This window comes from Rhinolophus sinicus, linkage group LG11 (assembly GCF_036562045.2).
Source record: "Rhinolophus sinicus isolate RSC01 linkage group LG11, ASM3656204v1, whole genome shotgun sequence".
NCBI classification, from domain to species: domain Eukaryota; kingdom Metazoa; phylum Chordata; class Mammalia; order Chiroptera; family Rhinolophidae; genus Rhinolophus; species Rhinolophus sinicus.
Genome location: NC_133760.1, coordinates 54965142 through 54990979, shown reverse-complemented (window position 1 = coordinate 54990979; position 25838 = coordinate 54965142). Strand labels below are relative to the sequence as shown.

At 43.8% G+C, this 25838-nt stretch overlaps 1 protein-coding gene across 1 annotated transcript in view; it reads left to right on the top strand.

Moving 5' to 3' along the window:
- Window positions 1-25838, top strand: part of CNTNAP2 (contactin associated protein 2) — a 1478782-nt gene that overhangs the window by 1350796 nt on the left and 102148 nt on the right. The window contains exons 19-20 of the mRNA XM_074316028.1: window positions 11768-12004; window positions 18154-18287. Of these exons, the coding sequence (XP_074172129.1) occupies window positions 11768-12004; window positions 18154-18287 (371 nt within the window). The remainder of the gene's footprint in view (window positions 1-11767; window positions 12005-18153; window positions 18288-25838) is intronic.

Here is a 25838-nt window from a genome sequence, read left to right as displayed (position 1 = left end):
TTCTCAGGAGACAACCCAGTTAAGCTGAAGCTGGTTTGTATGCAACAGGGCTGCCTCCCATCTCCAGGGGGTCCATTCCGCTCAGAATGAAGTTGGGGCTGGGCAGGCAGCATGCATTTCAACTCAGTGTCCACGGTAATCACGCTTTCTAATCACTGGCCCCCTTAGAACAGGGGTGTGTGTGCAGACACTTCTTCACACTTTGCACCATTGAAAAATGAGAAAGTAGAAAGACATGATTACACCTTCCCCAAACTCTGGAACAAAAGAAATGGCAACCGGCAGGACAATAGTACAGTTTAGAAATTTGATGTGTGTGTCTGTTGAGCTCTGTTTCTGGAGGAGAATGTTACAAGCAGCCAAAGCAAATGAATCAGTTGGAACAGGGACAACCTCGCTTCGGGAGCTAGGGTCCTTTACGTTAAACACAAGATCAGAGCCTTAAATGCCAGAAACCAGTGCCTTCAGACCGTGTTTCTTTGAATGATTGGCCTGGGTGCTGAAACTGGCATAGAGCCTTTTGCAGAATCCTGAACTGGAAGCAGCATTTCATGTGTCATGCAGTCCTTTGCACGCTGGCCTCTCGCCCGCCCCTGGGAGCTGCTTTTGCAGTTACCCTCGTGTCAAAGGATAGCTCAGTGAGCAAACTCGGGCAAACTCGGGTTCAGCATGTCACTAAGCAACAAACGCTTTCTGCAAAACCATTTATTTTGAGGTGTTCCAGAGAGAGAGAGAGAGAGAGAGAGAGAGAGAGAGAACTCTCACATATTTTCTGGGGGAAAATATAGGCACACATTTGCATACATACTACACCCATACACACACTCTTTCTGGAAAACCATTTTGAGCTTGATTTTATGTATATGGAGAGAGAGAGAGAGCGCTATAGACCCACACAGAAAGCCTTTTATTTTTATTTCATGTAAGAATACATTTATTTTACACAACACTGAAGACATCTATTCTTTTTCCACAGATGTGGTACAAAAAGAGAATCTATAAAGGGAAGGAGCTTCTTATAGAGGGAAAAATATTAAAGTAAAGTTTTAGTTGTCAGCTTTATAATTGAAGCTGTCTCCCCATTTAAAAATATTGTTTCCATTAAGGTAGAAGGAAGCGGATCTGGCAAGTACCCCACAATGTTAATTTCCCCAGGCAAATTACAGGCACATCTATAAAGATTTCCAGAGGGCTCTCACCATGGTGGTAGAACAAAGATTTCATCTTCAAGGTCACATGTGAAAATGCAATGAAGACTGACCTAAATGCACTCTTTCTTCTTTTTCCTTTTCTCCTGATTTTTCCATTCTCCTTTTATCCTTCCACCAAAGGGCAGACAAAGTATAATAACTTTTTAATGACAACCTCATTTTCAGGAACTCTGGATAATTCATAATCCAGAACTTATTTTTTTCCAAAGTGCTCTGATCAATGACTATTTCTTCTTGATTTCTTTGCAGTGAATCTTTACTTTTTACCCCTTCTTTTATCTTCTTTGAAGAAACCATCTTCAAAAATTATACATCGTGATAGAAACATACTGCCCATTCTTTGATTTTCTTCTGGGAGAGGGAAGGTGGTGAGGGATATAACTCTGCAAAAAGTATGAAGATGGCCTAACTGGTCTGTAATACCATTAATTCATTATTCAACAAGTGAGAATTCAGTAGTACCTAATAGGTGCCAAGAGTTGTGCTGGACTCCAGAGATAGAATGTCAAATAAAATACAGTGTTTGCCCTCAGGGAACCAGTAGTCTTCAGTAAACTACAATTGGTTATATATACATATATATATACACTACCAATTGTAGTTTAGTGTGAGAAAGTGTATGGAATTACTATACTTTGAATTTATGTCATAGAAGAATGAGTGTTTAAGTCTAGTTTTCACAGATACAAGTGATAACCAGTGCAAAACAAAGCCAGGGAGGGTCATTGCCAAACCAGGAAGGCAGTCAGTGCCGGAATATGCAGACTCAGCGGGAAGACAGCACCTGGCCTGGGGTGGAGCCCAGTGGCTCTTGCCCTGTCAATTTTTGGACTCCCTATGGCATCACACATAGTGTTCAATGAGCCTACTTTTTTCCCAGGAGGCATAGTGTGACCTTTCTACTCAACGTCTAAAAACCCTGGGGGGCCTCAGATAGCTTTACTGGGATATAACCAAGTTCTAGAGCGGCATGAGGTGGGACATCATTAGCTTCTAATACTTTATACATCTATGACCCATACAGGAGAGCAACCCTAGGTGAGCTTCTTTAAATCACTCTGCGTTTATGTGACCATCAGAATTGTCTACATGAATCCACTTGCTTTTTGATAAGTGAAACTCCAGCTGTGATAGTCAACCCATGTTAAAACTACTATGCAGTGCAATATGTCCACTAAAGACAACTGGCTGAGGTTACAAGGCAAAGTTCTCATCCTCAAAAGCTCGTGTGCTAGTGAGCTGCCAGTTGCATAAGTCAGTCATTCAGCTTCCAACTTCCTCACCCCATCACATGCCTTCCTTTCTCTTCATTCCCCTTCCGAGTATGAAAGAGTTGGTTGTGGGCCCCTCTGTTTCCTGCTTATTTGCAAAAAAACTCCCTACGTGGAGATAGATAGATAGATAGATAGATAGATAGATAGATAGATAGATAGATAGATAGATAGATAAGGCAGATGGATGGATGGATGGATGGATAGATGGATGGATGGATGGATGGATGGATAGATTGATCCTCAAAATGGTTTTCCAAATTTATTTGTGTCTGTTTATATATTTTTTCCAGAAATGGGGCCATGATGGGACAACAGTATTGTATTAAGGTTGGTTTCCTCACTTCAGTTTTGCTCCTGAATGGTCCAGGAATTAGTCTTTATGTGTATATATTATATGTGTGTATAATACACACGCAGAAATGTGGTGAAATGTTAAAAGTTAGGGAATCTGGACATGGAGGATATGGGAGTTCTTTGTGTTAATCTTGCAAATTTTCCGTAAGTTTGAAATTATTTCAAAGTGTCTTCTAAAAATGTTTCAAATAAGTGATTCCAAACCTTTACAGCCTCCATCCTGCCTTCTTTTCCAGCAGCATCTCCTGCCACAGGTCACCCCACATCTAACATCAAGGTACACCCAGAGACCCCGAGCACACACTCAGGTCTGATTGCACGTTAGAGCAGTCTGTGAAAATGCTGAAATACGCAACAGGCAGGCCTTTGTCGAGACCAATTAAATCAGAACTTCCAAAACTGAGCCTCAGACATATTTCCTCAAAGCATGGCAGAGGTTCGAAGCTCTGCCGTAATTTCCTTCAGCCCACGCCGGTTCACTCTTCTGCTCCTTTGTTCACGCTGTTTCCGTGCTTGGAGCACCCTTCCTTGCCCCCCTTGTCCATCTGGCAGCTACGTAGTCTCTTGGTGGCACCGAACGCATAGTCACCTTCTTCATGAAGTAATGCAGACATTCTCACACACCACCCACAGAAAGAGCCAGGTTTTCTTCCTTCCTGCTGTTTTCTTCTGCACACTCGGCCATTCTAGATCTCATTCTTTATTCTGTAATGTGTTTCACTCCATCTCCCAATCCACAGTGAAGTCCTTTAGGGAAAAAGCCCTCATCGGTTTGCTTTTGTTCTCAGCATGGGCCTGGCAGGTGATAGGGTTCCAAGGATTGTTTACAGTATCAAAAGCAAATAAGGTGACACTTGGTAGATGAAAGTTATAACAAAGAGCTATGAGGGAGCTTGAGGCGGAGCTCTTTACACCTTCTGTGGCACTCGGAGGAGATGGAAGAGTGAGAAAGGAACAGACCTGAAGGGCAGGGAGACATAGAGGAGAAGGAAGCAGGATGTGATCGGCAAAGCGAGGCCGTCAGGCTGGACCACATGCAGAGAATGGGAGAAGCTGAGAAAGGAGCAGGTCCAGACAATGGGGTAATCGGGTCATTCTGGAAGCCGAGTTGGCGTCTAGCATGGCGCCTAACTACACTGAGTGTCTCAATTATCATTGTGGAGTGAATTAATTGTTGTTTTTCCTTAATCTTTTGGGGGTGGCATCATGAAATCTCATGAAAGCTATTTACCCTCTCCCCAGAAAAATGCATACACACATACTATTGCCTGAAATGTTATAAGATTTACAGATTCTCTAAAATGTATCCAGTGACCTCTCCCCACCCTAATGACATCCCAAATCTTAAGAAACGGGATGAAATTTAAGTTTAAGAGCAACATACTTAGACTTGTATATAAGGAAGGTCACTCTGAAAGATTGTCAGTAAGAGACCCGTCAGAGGACACATTTTATGATGTAATTGCCGCTGTCAAAATGAGACCTCAGTGACTGAACCAGAGGCATGACAGAGGAGAGAACAGATTCAGAGACAGTTCCGAGGCATGGAAATAGGGAGCTCAGGGTGACTTCTGCCTTTCTGCTTTTGAGTGACAGGTGGATGGGGTGTCATTTGTCAAAGCAGAAAAGTCGGGGAGAGGAACAGAGTAGCACGTGCCGATGAATTCGGTTTTGCATGTCTTGAGTTTGAGTTTCCCAAGAAAGAACTAGGTGGAGCTCCCTTGTAGGGGGTGGCAGGTGGTGGGGGATGAGATTGGGCGTTCGTTCCCCGGGTGTGGGCTGAGAGTTAGAAGGTGGAAGCCTCAGCGCACCAATATTTTCAGGATACCGAGGAAGAAGAGCCAGCAAAGAGGACCCAGAAGGAACATCAGAAGAGGTCAAAGGAAAAGCAAAAAGAATTTCAAACGGTTCAAAGTGATCAGTCAGCCCAGTAGGAACAGAAATTGTCCTTTCAGTTTGGGGATTACGAAGCTCATGGTGAGCTCAGTGACAGCCACGCGACTTCATGAATGGAAGCCAGCACAGCCACTGAAGAAGTGAAAATGCAGAGACTGGAGGGATTCCATAATGTTCCCTCTGGAGGAAAATGTAACTGGGTCCCTGGACAGAATTCTAACCTTGACCAGTTCCTCCTCCTTGAAAAATCCTCTGTCCTTGGCATCACTAATACCACATGTTCTCGACGGTCTTCAAATCTCTCTCCTTCCTTCAGCTGAGTCTCTCCTTTGTAAGTTCATGTCCCCGGACCCATCTTTAAAATGTTGGCTTCCTCAGAGATCAGCCTTCAGCCTCTGGTTCTTCTCTCTTCAGGCATCTCACCCAGGCTTGTGGGTTTAACACCATCTATAATAATAACTCTAAAATGTAGACTTCGAGCCCAGACCTCTCCTCTGTGTGTTGAAATGCTCATCTGCTTCCCTGACTCGAAGGCACCTCAAACTGTATCAGTTCAAAGCTGAACTAATGGTCCCGTCCACATCCCCACCCCCACCAGGACCATCTCTGTGTTCCCGCTATCACTGACGTCACCTACACCTGTGCAGAAATACAGGTGTCTTCTCCTTCACCTTTCCTTCGCCTCCCTCGCTATCCTCACGTTCTGTCCAGTTTACCCCTTAAGGGCCTCTTTATTCTGACTACTAGGCCAGTGGATTTGTAGGACCGATGAATGGTCCAAACCACAGTCATGGTTACTCAGTCCCATTACAACAGCCTCTTCAAACGTCTACCTATATCCCCTCTCCTCTCCCTCCAATCAAGTCGCCAAACTGCAGCCAGAATGATCTTTTGAAACCGCAAATCAGATTATATCACCTCTACTGAAAACCCTTTATAGTTACCCATTACTTTCTATACAAAGATCAAAATCCTCATAATGCCACTTGCTTTCTCTCTACGAGCCTCGCTTCCTGCCACTCTCCCCTGAATGGTAGCCGTCTGAGACTTACCTGCGTTGGTCTTCAGCATCCTGCCCTTCCTCAGGGACGTGGCACATGCTGTTTTCCCTTCCTAGGTTGCACTCTCTACGTCCAGTTCAAGTAAATCTCATCGATTACTTAAATATCATTTGTGATATCTACTTCAGTGATTACTTAAATATCATTTACTCCCTGTTAAATCTCTGATAGCTTCATGGCTTATAGAAGGCACTTAATAAATATTTTAAAGAATATATGAAAAGACTGGCTGCTAGCCAGAAGGAGATGTAAGTTCAGGGAAGCGTTTCTTTAAAATGCAAATGACTTAAAGCCCAAAAGCAATTGAATGACTTGCCTGCCCAGGGTCTAGTTGGCGGCAAAGCCAGGACGAAACCTCGCATCTTTTGATCCCTCCCTGCACATGTACCCCTTCGTCTGTGTCTCAGATGAAGTTTGCTATAGTGGAGGCCTCATCTCACTTGCCCTCGCTGAAGCATTCTAACCTGGTGACCAGCATATATTCCAGTAATGCGTGTTGACACAGTGTCAGGAGCATGACCCTGGAATTCTGGATGCAAACTATCTTCCTGTTTCAGGTTTGAGCAAAGTTGTTCAGTGCCGTGGGCTCTAACACTCCAAGAGAGAAGGGCCCCTGGCTCCTGCCCAGTCAACTCATAGGCCGCGCAGCTTATTAATGTTTAAAGTAATATACGTTACATGTGTGCCTCATGGGCAGCACATGCCACTCAGGCTAAACGTAAGAGAGTTTTCTTTGGTGTTTTTTTTCCTTTGTACAGATTCAGACACTTGACGTTTATTACATAGAGACTGACCTGGAAGTAACCTGGCCTTTAGAGAGAATAGTGAGAAAGTGGTTACTATAGATATGTATTCACCTGGGGCCACAGAACAAGCAGAGGTGAACCTTAACCCATCCTGGGTCCAGTGTCGTTAGTCCAAAGCGATTATAGTGCATTGAAGGAAACACCAAACAAACAAAATGAAAAATTCAGGAGGGAAATTCAGAGTGGTGTACTTGGGGAGAAAAAGTAGATTTTGCCAATGTAAGGCCAGGAGAGAAACGTTGCACTTCAGAATAGCAGGATCTTGGGTGTACAATGGGAAACACGTGTAAACAGAGCTGGGCCTCACAGATGGCCCTGGAAGGGCCTAATGCAGAATCAGGCTGCACACAGAGGGGGGATGTCCAGGGTCAGGTGAAACAGAACTCCACAGAATTCACTTCACTTTGTTACTAGATGATAAATTAAAAAGGCAGTTAATGACAGTGATTTTTCCGGGCAGTGGAATTAAGCCATGAAAGCGTTGAATGACCCTGGGCTGGAGCTGAGGTCTGCGCTTCTGCCAGTCCAGCGTCTGCTCCCCCGCAGTTCCTGCTGGATTTTGTAGAAGGTGTACAGAGCTTTCAGGATCTAGAATGGCTGGAGCAGGGTAGAAGAAAGCTTTGGAAGGCAGAAAGGAGTAAACAAATATTATTTATTTACAGCAGAAGGTAAAAAGAGGGAAGCCTTTTATTGTGGACAGAATGTAGCTTCCCCAGACTTTATATGTTGAAGCCCCATCCCCCAATACAATGCTATTTAGAGATGAGCCTTTTAGAGGTAATTAGCTTTAGGGAAAGTCATGAGGATGGGGCCCTCATGATGAGATCAGTGCCCTGAGAAGAAGAGACCACAGAGATAGCGCTCTCTCTCTCTCTCTCTCTCTCTTCCTCTCTTCCTCTCTCTCTCTCTCTCTCGCTTGCTCTCTCGCTCTCTTTCTCTCTCTCTCTCTCAGTATATCTCTGCCTTGTGAGCACATAGCAAGAAGACGACCATCTACAGGCCAGACAGAGAGTCCTCACTGGTAACAAAATCAGTTGCCAGCTTGATCATGGACTTACAGCCAGCAGAACTGTGAGAAATACATTTCTGTTGTTCAGTTACAGTACTTTGTTACAGCAGCCTGAGCTGACCGAGACAGCCTCCAAAGTGGGGACTCCAGGAATGTGATTGGCTTGAATGACTGGGTCAGTGGCTAAGGGAGTAGAGGCAGTTCACACAGACTGGAGATCAACTGTGACCGTCTCTTCTCAACTCCATATTTAGTGATATGTTGGCAGCGTGAAGTCAGGCAAGCTGGGAGTTTTTACACCATGGGAATAAGCAAACACTTCAAATCAGGGTTTTTACCCACTGGAGAGCCAGCTGTTCAACATTTACCAGCACCACACACACACACACACACACACACACACACACACACACACACACACACACACACCAGCATACCACTGGATAAGTGCCATGAAATACTTGTGGGGACAGAGTTCCCTGGAGTTCTCACATTCAAAATAAACCTTAACATTTTTTTGTTGTTGTTGCTCTTTCTGTTTTAATTACTAATACACAGTGGCACTCTTCAATTATCTTTTATTACCCATCCAGAGCAATTCAGCGTTTGTAGACTCTCCTGGCAAAGTAACCATCATTTAAAGCATTGTTTCTACGGGGAAATATTTCCAAATTGCAAGTTCCTGACTTTAAAATAAACTTTCGGCAAAGAACCCATTTGGGAGTTGGGGACTTTGAATTCTGGGTCCTCCTGGGGACGTTAGAGAACAAAAAGAATCATGTAGATTTAAAATATATAGGTTGCAAAAGATATCGTATGCGAGAAGGCAAAAGGAATAAAATTATTGAACTTGGAGGAGAAAGAGATGAGAAGCAATTTAATCACGGGGGTGAGTGCCAGCTGTGGGTGTGTTTTTCCGCTGTAATCATCAGGGATTTGGGTAGAGAAGGGGGGAAATATCTTTATGGGATTATTCTGGGATGTACGGTTTGTAGATTTTATTTTGAACATCTCCAAACTTATTTTCCCCAGTCAGGAGTAGTTTACATAGGATCCTTTTGGAGGACCAGGAAATACTAAGATAAGATTACTTGCCTGCTTCGAGGTTCCTGTCACCTTCATGAGGCTAAGTCTACAGATGGCAGAATGTATTTTAAAATTTTGAGAAACATGATATAATTCAACAAATCCCTTTCATGGCACATCTTGGAATGTAGTCATAATACATCTTAGAATAAGTAGGCCTAAAATGTATCACATTCTATCCAAAAAATGAATATCATGAAACTTAAGCTAACCCATATTTGTATAAAAACCTTAAATCAAGCTTTCTAAATCAATACTTTTTGACCACGTAATGAAGGAAATTATGTTATTTGGGGTTTGTGCAATTAGTATTATTTTAGTTATTCATTCAGAAAGGATGGAAGTATATTACTTTCCTAAATTACAATACTCTGATTTGGCATTTCCTGAAAACAACCTGAAACAAAGAAATGACAGCTTCAATCTGCTACTTTGAACCTTAAAAGGGTCACAGCACGGCTAGGCCCTGGTTTAACTGTTGGTTTACGATGTGGTTTCAGAATAACACTTTAAGCATGATATAACCCTTCCTCCAAAACTCACATTTAACGACGACTCTAAAAGACACCAGAAGTGTTCTCCGTAGCGTATTTTTGGTTTGTTTATCTAAAATCCCGAGCTTTCTGAGTGTCCCTTCCTGACCGTGACCAGTTTAGTTGAGAAACGTGTAGTGTCTCCCCCCGGCAGGCCCACCCAGCCACCTGCCCCCCAGGTACACCGTCTTACCTCAGCCTTGCCTCCCAGGGTCTCAAGCATCAGCTGGGGAGCCTGTTAGGCATGTGGAAGTGTTTCTGCATGCTGCCCGCTCCGCTAGAAGGCTGCTCTGCTTCCTCTCCGTCTGTACGTAGCAGCCCGCCGCTGCCTCCGTGGGTCCTGGCTCCAATGTCTTTTTGCCCAGGAAGTCTTCCTGGGGCCCCTGGTGACCAGGTTCCCACCTGTATACACCTGATCCTTACTGACCACTCTGCCTTGTAACCATGGCTGTTAGTCCAAATCCTCCTGTAGATAAGAGCTCCGTGAGAGAGCAGATTCTAACCTCCGCTGCCCGCATCCTGCCTGGCACGCCGCCGGCCCTCGACAGATGCAGAAAGTGGGACAGCCAGCTCAGGGTCTTCAAGCAGCAGGACGGGGTTCTTAGCACATCGCCCGCCGAGAAAACCGCATTTAACACTCACCCCACATTCGTAACACACTCACCATGTATCCGGGTTGTTGATGTGTTTCCTCCCAGACCCACTGCTGGACAGAGGGCTTCTCAAGGGCCGTGACACGCTTGATGCATCTTTACATTCCAGTATGTCCTGTGACTGGTATGAGTTAAGTATGTGTTTGATCCTGTTTCCCAAAAAGGACACTGGCCAGTTTTGAACAGGACAATTTCCATTGTATAAGATAGTCCCACATGTGACAGAACCTTGAGTGGTCCTGCCCACGCCCACTAAATGCCAGCAGTACCCCCTGCCATTTGGATAACACCCTCCCATACACACACACACACACACACACGCTTGCCAAAGCCCTTGTTTGAGGAGGGTCAGGAGGAAAATAGGACTGCCCATAACTGAGAGCCTGTAGTTAATGAGCTCCTGTCACCAACTCAATGAGAAGCAGAGCATGGCAGGCTCTGTGTCAGTGCCAGAGTGACTCACTGGAGTATTGCGTGTGTGTGGTGGCATCTGTGGCCCGCAATAGAACACGGTAACCTGTGTTTGTAACGTAGCTAACTGATCTTTATTGAATGCTTCTCACATACCCCAGGCTCTAGGCTAAGTGTGCTACATGGGCTATTTCATCCTCACAACAACCTGTGAGGCCCATTTTTCAGAGAAGGAAACTGAGGCTCAGAGAGTTTCAAGCCACGGACCCAAGTTAGTGTCAAGACCGAGATCCCCCCGGGATCTGAATCCGACCCTGGGTCACTGCGCTGTCCTTGCTCTGTGCTGAGCGTCTTCGAGAATGAGAACATACTTCAGAGCTCCCAGATGAAAGAACCCCTTTAAAATGTGGCCCTCCTGTGCTTTATTATGTGAAGCTGTGGCTTACCAAGTATATTCTGTGCTGTGTTCATTTAGTGGGATGAGAATAGCGGGTTGCATGGGGAAAGAACTTTGAGAAATGCTTTCAGAACAGCGTGTGCAGAGGGCAGTGAAACAGTCACTGTGAAGACCAAACAAATCTTGAAAGGTACCTCAGCCTTTCACAGTGAGAAGGAGGTGATTTTAGAATATTCAGAAACAAACAGTGGGCAAAACTACAGCAGGAGCTTGTCTGGCAGGAAATGATTAAAAACCCATTAGCACTGATTAGGCGAAAGGAAAAGACTGATGAACAGTGAGTGACCTTTCTTCTAATTTCTTAATAATAATAGGTACTATTTATTATGTGCTAAGTACTTTCCATTTTATTTTGTAATTTGCACTATTATTAGCTCCCTTGCTCAGCTAAACTACTGAGGCCTAAGAACTTGGTTAAGTAACTGCCCCTAAGACCACATAACAAATTCACGGCAGCGCCAAATTTGAAGCGAGTTCTATCTAACTTCCTGTCTCATGATATTTGAACACTAGACACAACCCTCCCAGGACTTTGCCAAGGGCTTTCTAGCATGAATGTCCCAAGCAAAACCATCTCAACGAGGACGCCCGGGAGCTCCTTGAGTTGGTGGTTTATGTTATAACACCGCCTGTATTTCAGCATATCTCTTCAACCTAAATTAGTTATTTGGTCTGAGTACTAAACATGGCATTTTTTTTCTGGTATGATTTACTTTTCTTAATTTTACTATTATAGTTTAAGTTTACAGATTGCCATATTGCTACGTGGTTTTTGTTTGGTTGTTTTTTCTTTGTTTGTTTTTGGTAACGTATTCTTGTTGAAACAACATCCATCTGCACGGACTTTACCCAGTCTGATCCCCTTGCTGGACTCAGAGTCTGTTCTCTGAGAGCTGCCTTCGAAGCCACTCCAAAACTAACAGTCTACCCAAGTTGAGGTTGGTGGTGGTATCAGCATCAGACTTCTCATGATTCAATTTTCTTTTTTTGTTTTTGTTTTTGTTTTTTTTCAACAGATGTCGGTGCGTTTTTTGAAGAGGGAATGTGGCTACGGTATAACTTCCAGTCGGCCGGGACCAGTGGCAAAGAATCAGGCAGCAGATGGGAGAACTCGCCCGAGCAGCAGAGCTCCCCACTGGACCTGGCCCGCGAGGAGATCCAGTTCAGCTTCAGCACCATGAAGCCGCCCTGCATTCTGCTCTATGTCAGTTCTCTCAGCTCAGACTTCTTGGCGGTCCTCGTCAAACCCACTGGTAAGGACAGGGAGACTGGCCACTTGATGCTGGGTGGATAGAATGTGCTAGTAAGAGCCTGCCTCATTCTTGACTTGTCCCTTACTCCCCATGGGATGCTAAGCAAGCCATCCAACGTCTCGGAACCCCATTTCCCTCTCTGAGACCCAGGAAAGCAACTTGTCGGTTGAGTGCTTTAAGGCAGTAATGTTGTTGGGGCAGGTTGAGTTCTTCACAAGAACCATAGTACAAGAATAGGATACAACTTCATATGTATAATGATGATTTTTTTGTTCCTATCAAATAAATACATTCACTACTGTACTAAATAGAGATGAGTTTTGCAGTGTTCAAATTAATTTTCTCTAAATCAATGAATTATCCTGATTTATGATCATGTATCAGTAGGTTCCTGCAGAGCGTAGGAACTTTCAAAAGAAATCAAAAATCAGAAACATTTTCATTCCTAACCCCTCTTAGAATTTTACAATCATAAACTATATCCCGGACATAAAGTTTGCTTAAAGCAGGAGTATATTTACACTTGTAATATACAGGACCTTCTTCATCTCCAAAGATGCATTGAGTTCTAAAACACTTAAAGTTTTAAGAAGATCACTTTTTAACAGATGAAAATGTTTTTGGTGTATCAAGGAGTGGATCTCTCTAACTCATTCCCCAGAGAGCTGGTAGAGCTGACAACATGGGGGCTCCCTCACCCTTTGTCTCACTCCTCGATGATTAAGGCTCTGCAGCCTTCTTAGCTCTTCCAGGTCGGAGCCTCGGAAAGATCAAGGTTTTCTTCCATGGGAACCAAGAATTATTAATATTAGCCCAATTCAGCTAAAACAATTTTTGAGGAAGTCATTCAGGGGAAAAAAAGATCAATAAGGACTATTCCAAAATATCAGGGAAAAAAAACAAAACTAGAAAGTCTTAACTAAATGCCCTGGCACCCGTCATACTTAACATACTGAAAGCTGTGTTGTCATCGCTATTCCCCAGAAGCAGGTCCTTCCCAGCTCTGACGGTGCCACCACCTCTCAGACTCCTGCATTCTCAAGCCTGGCATCATCCCTGAATGTTCCATCCTTTCACCCCTTGTGGGCCATCCAGGCAGACAGGTCCTGTGGACTCTATTCTGCTCATGTCCTTCAAGCATGTCCCTTTCTTCTCTTCCCCACTGCTACTGTCCTGCAAACGTCTTCTAATTCACGGCTTCCCGCCATTGTTCATGTCGGGTACACATAGAAAATTATTTGAATAGCACATGGTGACGTGAGTGAGGTTGTGTTTGGAAGGCCACCAACCCAGTGTCTCCAGAGGCCCTCGCCTCCTGCAGCTCTGCTGAGGTTTGAGGGAAGCCATGCTCCTGGGATCCCATTACTCCTTCATGGGACAGCAATACCCTCAGTGTGTCCTCCAGGATGCTCTGTCCCAATCCATCTCTCTGCTTCCAGTCGCTCCCCCCGTAACCTGCCCAGCACAGCCAGAGTAGGTCTTCTTTTATACCCAGCACCACTATCATACAATCAGTAGTGCCTCCCCCCTTCCCAGTAACAACAGAATAGACCCCAAGTCCCACAGCCTTCCCACTGAGACCCACCAGCCTCACAACTTAGAGCTCCAAGTATAGAATCAGAATGTCTGGGTTTGAATTCTGCTTCAGCATTGGTGGGTTGTGACATCTTGGGTAATCAGTGAGCCAGTTCATGCCTCAGTTTCCTTATCTGTAAAATATTGTCTCCCTCATAGCAGTGTTGTGAAAATCCAATGAGTTAATAAGTGTAACACACTACACTACATCTATGTGTTAGAGGCTATTATTATCCAGAGTCCACTAATTTCATCGACATTGCCACCTATTCAGTGCCTGCTCTTTACCTGCAAGGAAGTCGTTATTCCCCCAGTGCTCTGTGGACGTCTCTGATCCTGCCCACCGCGATCCCTTACCTGGAAAACCTCCATCTCCCTCTCTGGTCTAATACCTGCCTTTCATTCTAGACCCAGATCAAGTCTCACCTCCTTTCAATGACTTCTATTTTATACTCCTGCTGCACTCATTTTCAATGTCATTTGTTTGGCACTTACTGCACTGTATTGTAATCTGTCTTTGTTATAAATACACCCTGTCTTCTGAGCGAGATGAAAAGCTCCCAGCCCACATCAGGTGCTCTGTAAGTGTTTGCTGATGATAATGATGATAGCCAGTAAGAACAGATCTGTTAAGCACATTATTTGCTGCAGCCAATAAAGGAGCTGCCCCTTTTAACAGCTTTAATTCCCTTGGGAGATGAACGTGAGCTGCAGGAAATGAAGTATCTCTTCCCTTTAATAATATTTTACTTTAACGACCAAATATTAATATTCTCCCTATAATCATTTAGTAGTTTTCTTGTGCTATTATTTGAAAGGAATAAATATATCATTTGAATTTTATTATTTAAGAATATTGCCATTACTGTTTATAGATATTCACTACATATAAATTTAAAGTTCCAGCTCATCTTTTTTCTCAAAGCACATAATTTCTGTTGCCATTAAGTGAAGCAGTTATAGACATTTTAAATCATATTTACGAAGTTCAAGAAAGCCAGAACAGAGAAAAAAAGAATGAAAACAACTTAATAGTGATTTTAATAAGCTGGGGAACCTAAAGGGATCCAGGACATAAAGGGATACAGTAGGCAGGGAAATGTCCAGTAGTTTTGCATACTTACCAGTTCCTCTGATCTCTAGCCTGCAAACACAGAGCCTTCTCCTACTTCTCATTGTATCCCCAGGTCTGGGCACAGCCTGGCCCACACGAGGGGGTTGGGACAGGTGCATTAGAAGTGAACTCTACACTTACAGCCAGCCAAAGAGCTCACTTTCAGACCTTGAAAACTTGGGTACACCAGTGCTTTGCATGGGCACTAAATACATGTATTCCGAAGAAATCAATAAATAAATGATGAATGATTATAACTATATATTTAAGAGAATTGGCTGTGATTATACAAGGTTAGAGCACAAAAGTAAAGCGGAGCATAATAACTTAACTCGATTTTTCTGCATATTGTTCGCATAACTGCCTAATCATCTCCTTCACTCCTAAACAGTAGATTATTTTTTAATGCTGTTAGGGTAAAGGGGAAAAAACAGGGTAAAACACTGAAGAATGGGGAGAGCAGCAGCTCAGGAAAAGGGAACAGCATATTCAGAGTTCTTGAGGTAGGAAGGAGAATTGTATTTTCTGGGGAATAAGGGAAGTCGAAGGTAGTTTGAATGCAAAAAGTGAGAAGGTAAGTGGCATGGACTGAAAATAAAGTAACAGGCGGAACTCAGATGAGTCAGGGTATCATAAGCTTCATTAAGGATGTATGTCTTCATCTTATGAGCAACCGGAAGGCTTTGAAGAGTTTTAAGTGAACCAGAAATTATCAATTATGCATCGAAAAGACCTCTCTCTCTGCAAAGAAAACTTGGGGAAGGAAAAAGAACAGAAGCAATGAGACCATCATTCATTCATTCAACAAATACTTACTCAGCACTTTCTAAGTATCAGGCATTATTCTAAACATTTAGAACAAAGTCATAAAGAATAGAAACAAAAATTCTTGTTCTTACGGAGCTTACATTTAAGTGGGAGAAGACAGACATGAAAGAAAATACAAGAAGTAGTATGTTATTTGGTAAGAACTATCATAGGGAAAAAATAAGACAGAAAAATGAGGGTCTGGCCGAGGGAAAGAACTGGGTAAATTCTGCTTTTAATGAGGAAGTCACAAGTATAATCACTGAGAAGACAATATCTGAACAAAGACCAAAAGGGGGCCGGGGTCAGCCAGGCAGATGACTGAGGAATGAGCATCCGAGATGGAAGAACCAGCAAGTTCAAAGACCCTGAGGCAGGACCATGCTGGCTTCTGGGGAAAGAGCAAGAAGGCCACTGGGGACAGGTGAGAGTAATAAGACATTAGGTCACAGGTGATAGGGGAAGACCAGCTAGGGCCTGGTGGGCCATAATGAAAGCTTTGATTTTTACTTGGAGTGACACAGGAAGCCATTGGAGTGGCCTAAGCAAGAAATGGTTCTGACTGCCAGGTGGAGAGGAGGCCGGGTCTGTGAGGAGCAGAAGCTGGGTTGGACTGAGGAAGGTGAGGGCAGGGAAGAAACAAGGCAGTTAGCATGGGGGCTAGTACAATAATTCAGGCAAAAAATGGTGGTGATTTCGTCTAGAGGAAGTGATGGGGTGACAAAAAGCAACAAATTCAAGGGACACTTTGAAGAGCCAAGATTTGCCAGCAGATCATATGTGTGCTCTAGGAGGAAGTGAGGCATCGGAGCTTTTGGCAGGAATAACTGGAAGGACAAAGTGAAATGTGGAAATGTGGGAGATTGCGATGGAATACCTTTTGGGGGGGAAAGATTGAGAGTTTGGTTTTGCATATGTTGTGTTTGAGGCGCCAATAAGATACTTCCTTTAATGGGGTTCGTGGTGAGGAAGCAGAGAAAGTGGGAATTCGCCCGAGAGTGAGATGAGGTCGAGATGGTCACTTTTAAAGGACAGACTGATTAGGATCAGGTGATCCAGGCAGGAGATGACCCAGGTGAAGCTCAGGGGTGGCCGTCCGGTCATTGACATGCAATGGCCAGCACAGGGAAGACAGGCCAGGAGCTGCGTGTGGAGCTGCACCAGCCAGGTGCACGGGCTCCCATGGGAGTCACACAAGGGCGTTCCAGGTGCCAGTGGAGGCCCTGTGGTCACAGGGATGGAGAAGAGGGGGTGAATTTAGACACATCAGGAGACCGAAGGCAACAGCACTTGGTTAAAACACCATAAGTGCAGAAATCTAGGGTAAAGTACCACCAAGGTGAAACTCAGAAGCGTGAAGGTTCGTCAATTTGTTTAGAAAACAAGAGTAGGCAATGCAGTTCCTTCTTGATTGTTCTGATGAATGTTTCTTTCAACTCTGGGAACATGGTGGAATATTTTAAGTGGCACACGTAATGCTAGAATGCCTGAAGAAGGAAGGGCAGCATTTAGAAACAGTTGCGTTCATTTATGTGCATATAAGGGTGGAGAAGTATCTGGAAAGAGATACCGCCAAATATTTAGAGTAGTTATCTCTGGATGGTGGGGTTTCCGGTGACTTTCTTTGATTTTTTTTTTTCCTTTCTACAAAGTTCTAATTATCTTGTTTTATTTCACAACTTAAAAATCAGAATATCAGTTTTGTTCCTCTCGAAGGAAAACGAAAGTGACAACAAAGAAGAATCTATGAGGTGATTTACGATTGGTCAAACACTCGCAAGCCTGCTGGCTCCATTTTTAAGCTCTGAGATGTCAAAAGCTATTACCATAAAGATTCCACTTTGAGTGAAAAATTAGATAAAAATACTGATGTTTTTGAAAATCATAAATAAGACATAAAATTATGTTTGCTGTGCAGATTAATTAAAAGCAGGAACTAGACTATTACATTAGTCTTTCTGCATATTGTTTGTCATTAGTGGGAAGAAACAAGAAGCCGGGGGAAAAAGACTAATTTGTCGAGGTAAAATGAGCTGTCACAGACGCTGAGGACTCGGGGACCCGGAAGCCCTTTGTTTTGCGTTTGGATTGATGCAGTCTCTCACCTCTAGGAAAAATCCTTTGCATTGCTTTCTTGGTCTCTGTGAAGCCACCCAAGATCCCATGTATTTATCTTTTATAAATTATGTTTATTTGTAATACTGTCTGCTCACGATTCTTTCATATGCCAAATGGCACCCTTTGCTGGTGCCATGAGACTCTCCCTGTCTCGTGCATTTATTTTTGTATTTCACAGAGTATTTTGTGGGGCCTGCAGGCATCTCTACAGTCCTACATAGTAGATGTTCTCATTCTTCCTTCCCAGGCACGCTTCCGGCTTGGATCATTTATACCATCAGCTGCTACAACTTTGAGACGATGGTCACGCTGACGGCTCATTGTTGGCAGACCATCAACACATGGGTGCCCAGTGCTGGTCACCTGTGTGGATTAGCACATATGAGTCAGAACGGCATTGGGGTTGATGGACATTGAAGGAGGGAGCCGAGTTCAGTGGAAACCAAAGTGTCCAGTGGGGGGGGGGGGTGAGGAAAGTTATAGGAAATGGAACCCAGAGCAAAGAATTGCTGAGTCTGTTCTGTGCTTTATCCAGGAAGCTTACAGATTCGGTACAACCTGGGCGGCACCAGAGAACCGTATAATATTGATGTAGACCACAGGAACATGGCGAATGGACAACCCCACAGTGTCAACATCACCCGTCACGAGAAGACCATAATTCTCAAGGTAAACGTGTCCATTTGTGTATGACAGAGTGTGATACGCAGGCATTGGTTCTGTTTGGTTTTGCCATGGGGATGGGGCAGATGGAAGAAACGATTGCTTGTACCGTCTCCTACGAATCCCTAACTAGTAAAGTCAGAAGATACTTAGTTCTTTACAGCAAAGACAATGATGAAGTTGATGGGGATGAAATGTCTCAGGGAGACACTAGAATCAAGGTCTGCTCTGTGTATTCTTCGCCACGTTCCCACTTGTGGCCCTCACGGCTGTCAGTCTCCTGTTTTTATCCACCGCGCCATCTTTGTTCCCCCTGCTCTCAGATGTCTGAAGCTTACTGTGTTTCCAGCAAAGGTTATTCTGGTTTATCGGGCCTGTTTCTTTCACTACCCCACCACAGTATGAATAACTATATATTTTTGTCTCTGTGGACGCTTTGCCTTAAAAAGCCTCAAAACACAGACCTCCCCCGGAATCTCATAGTTTGGGCGCAGCCTTTCAGCACACAAAGGGATGGTTTTATTATGACACTCAAATTTTATTTCAGGTTCATTGATTGTCCCTACCCCCACCCCCAATTTTTCCGATGAAGAAGCCAGCCTGGGCGACACCATGAATAAAACATAACGTGAGGAGGTCTCCCTGGGAACTAAGCCGAAAGATCAAGGATGGGAACTGTCACTGCATTCTCTAGAAGGAGTTCAAAATAGATACCTGTCAGCAGAAAGAACATCAGGGGCTGCTGTTTTGTCAGTGGAGTGGAGTGTCATTTGGCAGGGGTTCAGCAGCCTCTCAGACCTCCTTCAGATTCGGCAGCTTGCTGTGGGAAATTCAGATTGCAAAGAAAAGGCACAAATCCTGTCTCTTTCTGAGCAGTGGTGGATGTCAAATTCATAACTTGATATGGAGTTTCCACTTGGCCTTTAGCAGTAAGTGCCAGAGGGTATTTTAAGGAGAGGTCTTTCCTAGGAACACGACAGTTATAGCTCACTGTGCAGTCAATCGAATGTGAGGTAAATAAGATTATCTCATAGTGAAGACCAGAGTCCTTGCATGTAGTTCAGTGCCTGGCACATCGTAGATGCTGAGTAAACCAAGCCCATCTTTAACCATCACTCAAGGTGTATTCAGAAAGTCCAGAATTAGTAAGGTTTATACCATCGTGTTTACTGGCTTTTGATCAGAGACGTTCTCTTGTTTTAAACCAAGCCATCTGTCATCTCTTGTAAAGTAAGTGATTTATCTCACCATTTCCCCATTGCAAAGTAATATTAAAAGTTAAAAAGAACTCAACAATTGTTTTTAAGGACAGTATAATAGAGGAAACCGCTACAGAAAGAGACTCTTGCCGGGTTGACCCTCACTGTCTCCAAGAAAATGCCTTGTGTATTAGGACCAAGACTGTGGTTGTGGAACCACGTGTAAAGATGAGGGTGGGGGAGTGGGAGCGGAGGGTAGAGCTGATAGTCTAAATAATCCACTTCTGGGTATATTTCCCAAAATGAGAGTCTGGAGAAAGGGTAGGGTAAGAAGGGCTCCCTTCTGGCACATTCTGCCAACTGGAGATTCTTTGGAAATAACCAGCAACTCTTTAAGAACAAACATCAGCTTAATGCCACCGGCTGTCTGCCACAGTGAATTAGAGATTGCCCTGAGGGAGGGGAATGGGGTGGGCTCTTTTAAGAACTTAGGGCTTTTGAAGCACGAGAGCCCAGAAATCCAGCTGGTGATGGAGCCAGAGGATTTCAGGGAACCCAGGGGACGGAGGAGGGACCGTGGGGAGAGTCTGGTTCTGTTGCTCAGGCTTTTTCTGATTGCAAATGACAGAAAACCAACTCTCCCTCCCTCCTTCCCTCCCGCCGTCCCTTCCTCCCTCCTTCCCTCCCTCCATTATTCCCTCTCTCACCTCCCTGCCCCCCCGCCTCCATCCCTCTAACATCTCTGCTTGTTCACCTCTCTCAGAGGACTGGATTAATACCTCTCACTGAAGACTCCATCTTTCACGGACACTGCAGTACTGGGCTCACATTTTCCCAGTTTTGCTACCAAAAGAAAGGTCCTAGTTTCTTGGTTCTCCTTTTTAAATCCCAGGGAAGGTCTCTGATTGGCCTGGCTTAGGTCACATGTTCACTGTTGGGACCAATGACTGATAGTTCCTAATCAAATCTCATAATTAGAGTGGGAACTTGGGGAGAATCCTCCAAGGGAACAAGGACACCGTTCCAGAAAAAGGAAACTTGATGGCTGTGAAAAAAGGTGGGCTGTTCAGTGCTTTGTGGGAAGGAAAGAGGCTAAGGAGAAGCACCCTCCAAGGCAGGGAAGGATTTCTACCATAGGATTCGGACCCAGCGTGTTGGAAAGTCCTGCCCTCCCTCTTCCTCTGTCAAACAATGCGACACAACTGCACTGAGATTTCTGAATGGGTTTAGAAAGCCAACTACCGCAACCCACTTGAAATCAGCTGGGAAGGACTTCATGGTCTGGGGCGCTCTCAGCCCAGCCTCTCCGGTCCAGCCCAGATGGCACCTCAAGGTAGAGATGGTAGAGGAGGAAAAGGTATGGCGCCTCCTGCTGGAGAAGTGGACAGACTCCTTGCCCTCCTTTCTTTCAGGCAGGGGGTCTTGCACAGCATGGAAGTAAGTCTAAAAAGGACCTTTAGAACCCCAAAAAGCACTCTAATTTTTTTTCTTGAAGCAATCTACAAATCCATCCTGAGAACTTCCACACCCTCGGGAATGTATGGAGAGACATATGATAAAATGTTATTTATGGTTATTTCTGTGTGAAGGATTACAGATAGTTTAATTTCCTCTAGAGTTGTCTGTATTTCCTCACTTTCTATTAGAAGCATATGTGGTATTTTTATAATCGATCAAAAATATGAAACATGCATATATCCTCAAATCAACCTATTCTGATATCCCCCAGTTTTAATAAAATATAACGACACAGATATTTAAACAATGTCAAATGAAGATGTACTTCTAATCAAAGAACAAAAGACTAATCCAAAGATGAGTTTAAAAGTTCTATGGAATGATGCTCTTGGAATTAAGGTAAAACGCTATACATTGGTATACTCTCAAACACTGGGTAATTTAGATGATGTTCATCAGCATACAATGTTTTTACAAGCAGGCTTACTTTCCTAGCAGAGTTTGGCCAAAGCTAACATTAAATTAATTTGCATTCCCTGAGCACACCCCATCTGAAATGGTGCTGAGCACTTGAGGGAAATTGACCTTGGCTGAAACATTTGCTGCCAAAAACCAAAGTGCCCCGTCTCCACACAGATAATGAAGAACTGACTCTAGGAGATGTCAGACAGCAGAGAGAACCAGAACCCGTGACAACCCTCAAGTGGCGTCATTTATGAAAACTCACAGTTGCACTGGGGATAATAGCTCAAGGCTTAATGCCAGTCAAAATGCAAAACAAACCCAGGGCAGACAGAGAGAACCTGAAAAAGTACTATATGCAATGAAAAATTATGCTAATTAGCACACATCCAGGAACCGAACCTTACAATGAATAGTTTTCATGTTCTTGTATTACAAATCCTTTCTTCTTACTTTCCTTCCTTCCTGCTGTCCATGTCTTTTTTCTTCTTTCCTTCCTTTCATCCCCACCGTGTTGTACAAAGGACCTAGGGTGGCTTGTAGGGGAACATACAATGACACTGAGAATTAAATTAAGTCACAAAAAGTAGGGCTCCAAGACGGGGGAAACAGATCATAATTACCCGGGTCATCAGGTCTCAACCACTTGCATCAATTGGACCCAGAACTTCTTTGTGGCCGGAAGGCCACAACCTATAAGGACAAAGTACATCAGTTCCTCTAGAGAATTGAAAGTTTTCTTATTCTATCATTTTTGTGTTTTTAATACCATGGCTAATGTTTGCTGGCGTAGGAAGCTGCCCACAGCATGGACCAGTTAGACAATGTCACGTGCATGATAATGGCTCATGTTTATGGGTGTTTATGGTGCCCTGGGCAGGGTGCTGAGCACGTTACCCAAATTCAGTCATGTAATCCTCACCCTGTGTGAATGTAACTCAGCCAAAGTTAGAAAGCAGCAAGTAGCACAATCATGGTTGCACGGGGTCTGTCGCCCTGAGAAGTGGACGCATGTCTTAACCACTGTCTAATAGAGAGATGTCTATTGGAAGGATGGTCATGACGTTTTGAAAGTGGATCCCACTGTCTGGCAAGAGACGGAACGATCACTGTGTTGCCTGTCATTGCTGTTGTTTATACTATTACGCAGTAGTTCAAAAACACGCAAAAGCGCAGAGAAGGATCAACACACACCTAGGTATCCACCACCCAAACATTACAGATGATGGCATTTTGCTCTCTTTCTTCAGATCTTTGGTAAAATGCAACGATAGTGGAGGCCCTTTGTCCCCCTCATCACATAGTCAGCCCCGAGAAAGACAGCATCTTGAACAGCATGTCCTCAACGAATACTTTTCACAAGAAAACGTTTTCTGTGAGATGTCTGGATGTAGAACCTCCTTCGGAAAGTCAAGCATGACTCAGAAATGGATTTCAGCCCAGACAGTTCAGTAGGGAGTGGGGTGGGACAGGGTGATGGGGAGGTAAGGGGGGGTGGGGCTGAAATGGCACAGCTTACTGATATTCTGGCCTGCTCCAAGGGTAAAGCTAGCTCAAAAAAAGAAAAATGAATAAGCTCTATGTTCTCTGAATAACTATCACATACTTTGGGGTTTTGATAGAAATCAGACAATAGAGAGTTCAGGGATTTATTCTCTGGCACAGATACTCAGAATCCATATTCTCTTAAAAATCAAATGAACATATGGCCAGGATGTATCATTTTGCCTTTCGTCTAACTGGGGGGCCATCCCGTCTTTGCCAAGAAGAAGCTAACAGATTTCCTGCAATCAAAATAAGGACTTTCTTTAGAAATAATTTCAAGTCCTCGGGAACAAATGATGGTTAGGTCCCCGGGTTCTTATACCCTGTAGACCATGCCTTCAGTTGTTTTCATCAGGAATTTTCAAAACAATTGAAAATTTCAAAAAATTCACTGAATTCCGTCTCCTAAAATAAGGGTTATAATTTGTTGCCTGCTATTAATCAGATTTTCAACCAAATTATATAAAAACAGTTGTATCAGTTGCTAATTGAGCTATATATTGAGTTTGGATCCTAAAAATGGTCAGAGAAGTATAACCAGTAGCAACAAGCAATGTATGCTAAATGCTAGGGGTAGAGGAAAACATACAAATATTAAGATAACACCAGTTGCTGTAACAAATTAACCCTAAAGTCACAATGGCTTACCCCAGTAAAGTCTGTCTTACATCAGATATCTTTTCAGAAGAGGAAGGTCCTGTGGTGTCTAGCAGTGATGAGATCATGCTGGGTGGGCACCATCGCCTTGAGTCCCCCCCACCCCCTTTGTAGTAAGAGTGGTTCCTTGATTTGACCGAATTCCTGTCCATTATTTGCCTGGCCCTCCATAGCTCTGTTTCTGGAAGGTTCTTTGTCCAAGATCTGCCATGGCCACCTCTGAATGGACCGTTAGGGACAATGCAGTCCTTGAAGCTGTGCAGCTTTCTGGGTCCATTTCCTGTCAGTGTTAATTATACTGAGGGTTGTTTTAGACTCACGAGCCTTTTATCGACCAGACTTGTGGTTTTGTTGCCAGTACAGTTCCTTCAAAACCTGAATTGGATTCTGATGTACTTACTGTAGTCAGTTTCATATAGATCATTCTATATTCCTTCCTGGACATAAATCTTGGACCTACGTAATCATTTGCTTCCAGGTGTCCCAGGCCTCTCTCTCTCAAGGTCATGGCAGCTACCTTGAGGGCATCTGACACAAAGGCTTAGGTGGGAAGTTAATTTTAATTTCACCAATGGAGTTAAGTGAATTTGCTGAACCAAGAAATCATAATGTGCCTTTGTTGCTTAAAGCTTTTTGCAATTTTATGTCTTACTCTCTGGTTTAAGGCTCTAAATTTTGGGTCTTCACTCCCTTCCATTGATGTTTGGAAACTGGCCAATTATTTTCTGACCTCATCTTTTCCTTGACCTGGGCACCAGGAAGCAAGTGATATGCATGATCATTCTGGCGGTTTCGAAGCTCTTTTCCTAAAGCTACACATCGCAGGAATTCAGTCTGCCTTCCAGGTTACATGAGGTGACCGTCGTATGAAATATTTTATTGCGTACCACAGTTATCCATCTTTCCCACCTCTAATACTGTCCCTCATGCCGCCTAAACGCACAGCCAATATTTTAGGTTTCTGTTATGGCAGCACTCCTCTACGACGTACCAATCTATGTATTAGTTGGGGGAATATGAGCTGCTCTCATACAAAACAAATAATGTTTTTCAGAGACTTGATACAAATAACTATTTCTTGTCCATGTAGTGGTACAATGCAGGTATCCTTCACACATGACAGTCCCTAGAATTGGGTAGAATGTAATGGAGGCAGGTGCACCCTATATAAGTAACCTGATAAAAAGTTGTTTGTACTAATGTCAGAAGATGAGCGAGTAAAATATTAGTAGCTCAGGGCTATATCTACAAGATCTTGAAGAAAGGGTGGGACGCTGACAAGTGAGGAGCAAGAGAGAGAGGGAAGAATGTTTAAGACAAAAAGGGGGGACGGAGAGGGAGTGTGTGTGTTCCAAAGGAGAACAAAATGCTGAACAATGATACAAGAGCATGAATATTTTATAGACTTACTCCTCCTTCCATCCCATGAGTAGAAAAGGCCACCCCTGGAGTAGGCTTCGTAAAATGTATTACCTGGCGACATGCTAATTCTGAAATAGGTAACATCACATAGTCCATAGTCCTGTATGGGTATTGAATGCTGTACAAGTCAGTATCTGGGGCACAGGCAGAGTTTTGTCAAAAATTGTTGGAGGGACAAATACTACACAATGCCATGTGTCTGATGAATCTGAGATACTCAGACTCAGTCAGAAGCAGAGAATGGAATGGTTGTTGCCAGGGGCTGGAAGGAGGAAGCATGAAAGTATTAGTAAAAGGGTACGAACTTTCAGTTATACGAGCAGGGTGAGTCCCAGAGATCGGTACAGCACTGTAACTGTGGTTAATACTGTACTGTGTACTCGCATATTTGCTAAGAGAGTAGAACTTAGGTTAGGTATCTTCTCCACTAACAAACTGATAATAAAAAACGGGCAGGAGGAAACTTTGGGCGGGAATGGATATGTGCATGGCATAGCCTGTGGTGATGGTTTCACGGGTTATACTTGTCTCCAAACTCACCAAATTGTGTGCATTCATTATGTCCAGCTTTTGTAGGTCAAAAATAAATAAGTAGATAACAGCAGCAACGAAAAATCGTTGGAGGGATTTTATTAGAGGTAAAATGAAAAGTAATTCAATTGTGGGCTTATAGGGAAGCGATATATGTTAATTGGCATGAAACACTGATGGGCAGGGGCCCCCAATTCACCGCTTTCTGTGTGTGGAGATCGGTTTGATTGTGAGGCATTCCAAGTAGTCTCCTCAATCCAGGAGCAAAATCTCTCTGCCCTGG